This window comes from Sprattus sprattus (assembly GCF_963457725.1).
Source record: "Sprattus sprattus genome assembly, chromosome: 14".
NCBI lineage: Eukaryota > Metazoa > Chordata > Actinopteri > Clupeiformes > Clupeidae > Sprattus > Sprattus sprattus.
In genome coordinates, this window is record NC_137912.1 from 12,221,965 (window position 1) to 12,231,964 (window position 10,000).

At 46.1% G+C, this 10,000-nt stretch overlaps 1 protein-coding gene across 2 annotated transcripts in view; it reads right to left on the bottom strand.

The window, feature by feature from the left end:
* Positions 1-7,041: 7,041 nt before the first annotated feature.
* The window catches only part of chst11 (carbohydrate (chondroitin 4) sulfotransferase 11), a gene marked incomplete at both ends in the record, with an annotated part of 39,525 nt that continues 36,566 nt past the window's right edge, over positions 7,042-10,000 (bottom strand). For both annotated transcript variants that reach the window (XM_080851079.1, XM_080851078.1), the window contains one exon: positions 7,042-7,899. In XM_080851079.1, the coding sequence (XP_080707205.1) occupies positions 7,042-7,899 (858 nt within the window). The remainder of the gene's footprint in view (positions 7,900-10,000) is intronic.

The following is a 10,000-nucleotide window of genomic DNA, read 5'->3' on the forward strand; positions in this document are numbered from 1 at the left end:
TGAGCACACTGTAACTCTGAATATGTTTCTTCTCTTCCCATGGAGTGCCAACACCCTGTGGTGCCCTGCTGAGAGAAAGCTGTGTTCACCGGGAGCTCTTCTCTCTTAAACGCCCCGCTTGGAAACGTGCTGACTGACACTTCCTGTCAGCTCTGTTTTGGTATTTATTAATGAGAGACAGGTCTATGTTGCTGGAGCCATGAAAGCCTTTTTTTAGTTTGTTCTCTCTCTCTCTCTCTACTTTCTCTCCTCCTCTCTCTGGTTTTAGAACTCATCAGCCCATTCCGCAAAGGTCCCACTTGAAAGACAGTGCGGCTCACAGCAGAGCTTGTGTATAATCAGAGTGATTGGGGCCCTTTCGCAGACTCAGGGCGGAAGGCGTGCTCTGCAAGGTCAGCCATGTTGGATGGGGTTCAATGACATCTGCTTCCAGCAGCTACAGATTCCAACCATTTGTGAAGCACCTGCTGTGTCCAGATCAACCCCCACGCCCCCCCCCCCCCCCCCCTCTCTCTCTCTCTGTGCATATGTTGGTGTGTGTATGTGTGTGCCTATAGGCGTGTGTACAAATGTGTGCCCTGTATACCACTTGTGTGGTCAAGTGTGTGGTTATATTCATTTATAGTCACACATTAGTGAATATGGATTAATGGAATGTTTATATTTACAGTGAATGAGCCAAGGCAGGTGGAGGCTTGGCTGAGGCTATGGCCATTTGCAGCAAAGACATTTTATGGCACTGATGACTTTAACAAACATTTACAAAGAATTTAGACCTACTTTGATTCAGAGCCCCAGTCTACTTTTTGATTTGCCAAGGGCACAAATCAAGTAGATGGGGAATGTTAAAACATGTTTTTATAAAGGTTTGGCCCGGCAATAGTGAGAGGGTGAGAGAGAGAGAGGGCTGCTAATCTTTTTATAAACTGAATCAGAGTAAATATCTGAGAAGCCACCAACGAACATCCGACCTCTGGCGGGGAATTTATAGATGTGGTTAGAATTAAAAAAAATCATATCCCTCACATGTACTGCCTGCCACAAAATAAAAAAAACATCCATGTTGTGTCTCCATGGCGACAGCAGAAAACAGGCCTGGCACGGGGACTCATGGGCAGGGTCAATCATGAAGGTTGGCACGCCAGTTGGCACAACCAGGTGCCCAGACCCCCGTGTGGCACTGAGGGCCAATGTCAACCTTTGACACAGCGCCATGGCAAACAGGGACCCTCTTACATGCCCTCTGCCACCTTCTGTGTGTGCTGGGCACCGATCCAGAGGGCAGGATTAAGGACACCTCCATGAAACTTGACACCTGGTTTGATAAATGGCACTCTTGTGCAAAAATGGTCAACAGCCACAACACTCAAGTACACAGTTAAACTGGCAGAAGACGATGAAGACAAACCAAGCAACTGCATATTTATAGCCTTTGTGCTATACATCAAGATCCATCACTACAAGTTTGGGTGGAATAAATCCTAATGGTCTTGATGTCCCTTTTCAAACCCTGTGTTTTTACTAACCAAAGGTTTAAAAATAAGTTAATGAATCAGAGTAATAGTAGAATAATACTATGTGATCTTTCATCTGATAGCACAACATTTTTTAACAAAAAACGTCCTGTCCTAACTACTTATCAGTCTATCTGTCTGCGTTGAGTAGCCTAAAAGTATTGAATGTTTTGTGTGAAATTGTTTATTAGTATGGGTACTGTCTGCTAAACATGATGTTGAGAAATAATACACTGAACAGAGATACCAGAAAGACTCTTTCAATTTGTACCATCTTTATTGGGAAGCCAGAAGAAACCCAGAAAGACCCACAGAACACATTCCCCCAAGGAACACATTTGCACCTCCAAAACACAGTCTGTACAGTTGCTGTTGTGGGTCTTGTTATTGTTTGTTGCTGTTTGCTGTTTTCTGTGTTGGTGTGTTGACTGGACTCAGTGAACCAGCAAGAGCCTGTCTGCAACGAGCGCCAGACTGAATCCAGGTGTGTGATACCATGGCGACGGGAATAAATAAATAAATACGAAACCGACAGGGAGCAAATGAAGGGTCGCGTCAGCGTGAGAGCTGCTGCCTTTCAGTTCTAGGCCACAGCCTTCTGCTTGTACACACACACACACACACACACACACACACACACTAACACACACACACGGACTGAATGAACCCCAAATTCAATCTGTCAACACCTTTATGAACAGAAGACAACACTCAATCTACTCATACATCACCCAACCAACACACCTAACTGACTTGCCTCTTTTCAGGGACACGTAGCGATTTGTTAGAGAAGCTCGAGACCAGTGGTTAATTAACACCTGGATGCTTTGGGAGAGCTCACACGCCTTAATCAGGGAAATAATCGCTGAGCTAGGACGAGAACCAGCACATGAAGTAGCCCTCCTGGGACAGGATCATGCAGCCCCTGCAGTATTCACGCCACAAAAATCCATCCTGTTAACATAGTGCAAAAGGAATGTGGTGGTATTGACCAATTAACCACACCCATTCGGGGCTATGGGCCAATCACAGCTCAGAACCCTAACAGTTGCTGTCGGAAACATCTATCAATAGAGGAGCCTGTTCTGAAATGCTCGCTGGGTCTGCAGACGATCGAGCACAAGGTGACACAGTCAACCTGCACAGTCAGTAATCCTGAGGTGAGCAGATGATATCTCACAATGCTTTTTCTCTATGTGGTCTGGCTTAGGTGTTCTTTCTGATGCAAACTCAGTGTTGAGCTAGAGGTGTGATCGTCTCTGTTACATTGCATTACGTTATCTCTCAGTAATATGGAGTAATTTGTTTCTAGTTAGTCGGCTGATCAAACCCATCCATCAAACAAGGGAATGGAATGCGGCGTTGTCTTTATGTTTGCTCAGATGTTGACAGACAGAGTGGAGGGTTCACTCTTTGGGTGAGGCCACATGTCTCCTCAGGGCTCTGAGGAAGATGGAGGTTACACACACACACACACTCAGAGGCCATAACTCATCTTATATTCTGATGACATCAAATTACAGACCAGGACCGCAGAAGCTACATTTGGCTCTTAACATCACTGATTTATTGACTACAGTCTACATACATACACACACACACACACACACACACACACACAGACACACACGCACACACACATCACCCATGTACCCAGGCCATATAGTCAGTCCGTCCTAGCAGATGGCTTTAGATTCATAACGGTGAACAAATAACAAACAGTTTACAACAAAACTTTGATCAACACAGATTTTACAGTAGCTACACAACATAACTGTCTAATGTGTGTGTGTGTGTGTGTGCATATACTGAACATGGGAGAAGCAGGTGAAGGCACTCTAAGAATGGATTTGACATGGCACTCACTGTCACGTTCATTTCTTACATGACTGAACATGAATGTAGGAAGGGAGAATGGGAAATAGAGAAAAACTGGAACCTGTTTTGCTGTCTAGCCTTTCATAATGACTTTGACACACTCAATCCAGTAAAGCGTTTCAAAGAGAAAGAGACAGAAAGAGGCTGATCGTGAATTCTTTGTGTGTGTGTGACTGCGTGAGAAATCTCGAGGGATCTAGCTAAAAGGCACCGTTAGTTTAGCGGCCTCATGAATCCTGAGATGTGATGTGTGTGTGTTTATGTGTTTTTCAGGAAACATGTGGCGTTGTAAACCATCATGATATGTATGGGAGGAGTGTGTGGTGCCAGCAAGATGTCGCCTGAAGAACACGACTTGATGAGTGAGAACACCAAAAAACTAAAGGCCACACATAAAACGATACGACTTTTTTCCAGGACTTTGTGTTCTGTCTGGTATGTTCACACCCAACGTTCACAACCGTGCTGACATTTATGAGTTCGGGGCAAAAAAAAAAAGGAAATTTGTCATTGGCTGGGTTCACTGAAGTGTGTGTTAGCAATTACAGGACATTGTGAGGGCACCCATTTTAATATCACCCTGTGTAGCAAGGACCAAATACACGGACCCTTATGACGAGATGCACTTGAATGTTCACACAGATTAAAGCAAAAAATGGAGGCCAATCTAAAGAAGTAGGGAAATAGGATGCACTGCACCAAAACAGACCTAAAAACTGTGTAGTGCAGCTGTTTTATCTGTTATGTCTATGGAGGTGGAATAACAAGATATTAATTTTAGTTTATTAATTCATTAAATTATTATTATCTCCATACCCAATGCAGTATATGTACTCTGTCCAATAGTGGACGTCGTTTGTGTTCACTACCTTTTACCCTTTTTGTTCATTCAATCATTACACTCTGATACTCACATATGCAGTGCACCCTAGGAGTATAGTATACAGTTTAGGTATCTTATCTGTCTCTTATCATCTGAATATTAGAGCATTTGGTTTTACACATACATCAAAAAAGAGTTTCATTTTCTGGAAAACTATTTCAAGCTTTGTAACGGTCACTTCCTGTTTCAAGGGGACTTGCCATGATACAAAAATGTCCCTCTCTTTGTCTCTCCTGGTGACGAGTCAGGGTGGATGGGATGAGACAAGGCTTGTTTTGGGTGATTGCCTCTGCCATGTCCTGCCAACAGCAGCGTGTGTGTGTATGATAGGCTGCTCTGTGAATGGAGCTGGAGGTATAACTATGACGGTGTGTGTGTGTGTGTGTGTGTGTCTGTCTGTCTGTGTGTGTGTGTGTGTGCGTGCGTGCGCGTGTGTGTGTGTGTGTGTGTGTGTGTGTGTGTGTGTGTGTGTGTGTGTGTATAATAGGCTGCTGGAGCTGGATGTATAACTATGTATGTGTATTTGTGTGTGTGTGTGTGAGTGTGTGTGTGTGTGTGTGTGTATGTGTGTGTGTGTGAGTGTATGATAGGCTGCTCTGTCAACGGAGCTGGAGGTATAACTATGTCTGTTTATTTGTGTGTGTGTGTGTGTGTGTGTGTGTGTGTGTGTGTGTGTGTGTGTGTGTGTGTGTGTACGAGAGGCAGACACGCAGACATCAGGCGCGTCAAGTCGCATAAATAAACTCTCTCATCCTCATTTCCCTGCTCTGCTGTTGTGCAGTGCTGGGCGGAAAAGCGAAGATGATTTTCCACATAAAAACTCCCATTTGCTTTGAAGGGCTCCAGTTGAAAAGGACACATTAGAATGCTCAAACACACAGAGATGAGGGACTTTTTCTCAGGAAGTCACTGGGTGGATACCTATTTTACAGATGCTGATGTGTCTGTGGCTGTTGGGTGTGTGTGTGTGTGTGTGTGTGTCTGTGTGTGAAAAAAATTAAGACAAAGAGGAACAGAAAGAGGGAAAGAAAGGGAGGGAAAGAAAAAGAGTGTCTATGTGAGAGAGCTGTATTTATACAATTTTACAGTGATATATATATATATATATATATGTTCTCACTGCCCCAATCTTTTCCTGGACTGGAAGGCAGCAAACACCCTGTCAGTGAACTCAGCGTGGGCCGGCCATGAGAGTCTGGACTCAAAGCACAGAACACAAAGCCCCAGCACAGCCCTGCACACCCCATCACAAAGCCAGTACACCAAGAGCACACCACACAAACACACACCAGGAGACCCACAGAGCCACCATCCCCCATAGAGCCACTGAGTCTGGCTCAGATCCGGCCCACTTGTGGCCCACAGTCATTTCGAAGTCAGCAGCTGTCCCGTGATGGAAGTGTTCTCTTCTGAAATATGTTCATCTTTGAAGAAGAAGGAAAAAAAAAAAAAAGCGTTCTGTGCTTCCCAGGAAGTAAAAGTGAAATAATAATAATAGTAATTACTAAAACTCATCTTTCTTGCGTCTACCTCAACAAAGTCATTTAAATAAATCTTTTTTTTTTTTAATTATCATTATTGTGCTGCTCGCAGCAACTTTCCATAAGACGATAAAAATAAAAATAAAAACAAAAACAACAAAAGAGAAAATAAAATCGTTAATTTAATAAAAGGGTCATGACCGCAGGGGTTCTGATCGGGCCAGTGGGTCTTGGTACGTTTTTCCCTCAGGTGTCGTAACCTTTGAACCACAGCCACTCTCTTTTGTCTTCGAGTCCATGGGAGGAGCAAAGGCCTGTCACTCACATTTGAGCTCACATGACCAGTTTAAAACGAACACTTCCTGTTTTCTTCCCATGACCACTTCCTGTGTCCTCGTACTGCACACAGGATTGGGCAAAGCCATCACCCAAGCGCACACTCACACAAACACACATACAAACACAGCATTTAAAAACGAAGACCTAAAGGAGAGCCAGAGTTCAGTTGAGTTGATGTCTTTCTGTGGTCAGATACAGGTCTCACAGTCCAAATCTGGCCTGGCCACATCGGCAGTCACACCCTCCTGATAAAAAAGAGAGCTTGGAGTGGATCGAGGGGAATTTACAGCTGGAGTGTTATTTTTCAGTTTAATGGAGAATGATGTCCCTCCCGTCAGCCAGATGCAGGTGGGCTTCAGGCATAAGGCTCAAATACTTTCAGGTGACATTTGCGTAAATTCGCCTCCAGGTTGTTTGTGAAACTAAATATGACTTTTTACACCTAAACATAAAACTTGGCACAAACACACACCTCACATATATGTGTTTATGAGCATGATATGTACGTTTGGTCCACCTGCTATGGGTCTTTTGGCTGCAAACTTGGTAACTAATCGGACTGACCAATCACTCTTCCTATGTGAGCTCTGCTCTCCACTGACTGACAACCCTCTGGGCCAATCGAAAATGAGGCCTTGCCCTCCCAGGCTCAATGCCCTTTGTCCGTTATTTTGTCCCGTTTTGTTTGGTCGAACCCCTACCCTGCATGACGACAGTTTATCAAGTTTTCATCCATCCGTTTTCCCTTTTTTCCCACATTTCTTCTCCTTCTTCTCCTCCTCCTCTTCTTTTCCATTCTTTTCTTTTACCAAAAAGGTAGCATGTTTCCTCTCTCATACATGTGTGTGTGTGTGTGTGGAGTGTTGGTACATCTGTGTGAATATGTGTGTGTGTGTGTGTGTGTGTGTGTGTGTGTGTGTGTGTGTGTGTGTATGTGCGTGCGTGTCTACTCCAGTTTCAGGTAGTTTGGTGTGGAGTAGTTGTACATGAGGAAGTCCATCTTGTAGAGCTGGTAGAGCTGCTGCTGCTGCCGTGTGCTCACGTTGCGGAAGAACATGGCCGCCATCTGGTCGGTGGTGCGCGTTGACTTGGAGTAGGAAGGGAAGCGGACGCCGTCGTTGGTGGCGCCGGCCAGCTGCAGCACGGTGTTGGCGTCCTCCTCCAGCGTCTCGTACTTGCCCACCAGGTCGTAGTGGATGAGGCAGGGGTGGCAGAGCGAGTGCACCGTCTGCCAGTGCTCGTTGAGCGGGCCCTCGCGCTGCGTGGCGGGGTCCGTCAGGTACTCGGCGAACTCCCGGAAGGAGACGTCGGCACCGGAGCGCATGGCCTCGTCGGTGGCATTCTGCCGGTAGCGCCGCACGATCTTGGTGCCGTAGCGGCGGTGGAAGGAGGTGTTGTAGCGCAGCGTGAACTTGTTGCGGTAGGCCGACACCAGGCGCTCGAAGGGCTCGCGCACAAACAGGAACTTGAGGTAGCCCTTGAGGCGGCGGTTGATCTCGCCGATGCTGTACTGGCTAAGTGCGCGCAGGTTGGCGGGCACGTGCGCCTCGCTCGGCGGGATCTGCATGGGGTCCGAGTACTTGCCGTCGCCCGACAGCACCATCATCACCCGCTTCCAGTTGGTGCACGCCACCTTTGGCACGTAGCAGTAGATGAGGCGATGCGTCTCGTCCACCAGTAGGTGGCGCAGGTCGGCCGGGGTTAGCACTCGCCGCTGGCGGCTGGAGGCGCTGTGTGCGCGGCACGCATCCGACACACGCTCGCGCCGAGCCTGGTGCAGTAGTGCAGCCGATGTGAACTCAGTCTGCAGAGAGGGAGAGAGGGAAAGGGAGAGAGAGAGAGGAGGAGAGAGAAGGGGGAGAGAGAAAGAGGGAGGGACAGAGAGACAGAGGAAGGGAGAGAGTGAAGGGGAGAGAGAGGGAGAGCGAGGGGAAAGGGAGGTGTAGAGAGGGAGGGAGAGAGAATTATGGATAGAGAGGGAGGGAAGGGAAGAAGATGAGGGACAGAGATACAGTTAAGGGGGAGCGGAAAGGAGGGATGAAGGAAAGGAGGAGGGATGTAGGGAGAGTGGAGGAGGTGATGAAAGTGAGAAGGAGAGTGTACAAGGGAAGGTGAGGGAGAGAAATTGAGGGGTAGATGAACGAGATATGGAGGTAGAGGTGAGAGCAAGAAAGCGAAAGTAAACAGACAGAAGATAAAGAGAGACGATAGACAGAAGGAGGAGAGTAAAGACAAGGGGGGGAGTGGGCATAGAGAGGGATATAAAGAGAAGAAGGAAAAGATGAAGAGAGACCCAGAACAGAAAGAAGAGAGAGAGCGAGACACAGAAAAAAGAAAGTTAACAAACCATTCCAATTCATTACCAAATTTCAATTTCCTTCCTATGGCAAATTTCCTTAGAACAAAAAACAAATCAGAATACATCACACTCCCTCTGCTAGAGAAACAAATGCAGTCCCGATGGACCAAGAAAGTTCTCCAACTCATCCATATTTTATGACCACATGATAGCTCAATACGTCAAATCAAGTTAATTTGGACTATTTTTGTGAGACAAGTGCCTAAATACCAAAGAGATTTTGAGAGTCTATTTTTCTTCCACGGTGGTGTGCCTCTCTCTTCATGGTCTGCCTCCTGCTCCCTCTTTCATCTCGTCCCCTCCTCTCCGCTCTTCTGTCCTTTACCTCTTTTAATCTCTTCTCTCTCTCTCTCTCTCTCTCTCTCTCTCTCTCTCTCTCTCTCTCTCATGTTCCTCACCTCTTCACCTGGCCTCTGCCTCTTCTTTCCCTCTCTTCCTCACTCACTCCCTCACTCCTCCTCGCCTCTCTGCAGTCCTCCTCTCCCCTCTCTCTTTCCCTTTCTCTTATCTGCATGACTGTACGTCTTGCCCCGTTGTATTCTTATGAAAAGCAGGCTCTCTCCTTTCATGTCTGTCACATCAGAGAAAAAGAGACGCATTCTTCTCTTTCAGCCATCACCGTCAACACTGGCTCTTTGTCCCAGGGAGACGCGTTTTTATGTCTGACGCCATATCACTTTTTCGGAGCCTTTTTTCCATCTCCCTTTGAGATGTTCAGTTCTTTTCTGCGAGGGGTCTCAGACATTCTTTTTAGCGTGCAGTGGGAAAACAAAGCCAGAGATTCATCAGCATTCAAAGCTGAGCCACACAGCTACAAGGAAAGACTGCAGTAATTAAGAGAGAGATAAACCGATAGAGAGGCTATGTGAACGCCGGTGCTTATGAGAGAGAGATAGAAAGACTGATAGAGAGGCTATGTGAACGTCTGTAGATATGAGAGAGAGAGAGAGAGAGACAGAGAGAGAGAGAGATAGACTGATAAAGAGGCTATTTGAACGTCTGTGCATATGAAAGAGAGAGAGACTGATTGAGATGCTATGTGAACGCCTGTGCATATGAGAGCGAGAGAGAGAGAGAGAGAGAGAGAGCTAGACTGAGAGAGAGAGAGAGAGAGAGAGAGAGAGAGCGAGCGCTAGACTGAGAGAGAGAGAGAGAGAGAGAGAGAGAGAGAGAGAGAGAGAGAGAGAGAGAGAGAGAATTCAAGGCCTTCCCAAGACAAAGTGAAGATGTGAGACATACAGCAGGTCCTGCTAAATGCTCTGCAGCCGACTCAAATGTATTTATCATTTATCCATATTATCTTATATCATACTTCTTTGCTAGTCTACTGTTTAAATAATCACTCTCTCTCACACACACACTCCTGTTTGTATAGATTATGATGTAAATAAATTCACCAAACTTACTTGTCAAGTGCCTATGTTGTGGCTGCATCTATCTCAAATTGTCCAACCAAAAAGGTTCTTCAATTTGTGTACATATACAAAACAATGACAAATTAGCAGGCTTATTTGAGTGCAGACAATGCAGTCCAAATGTTACCCAT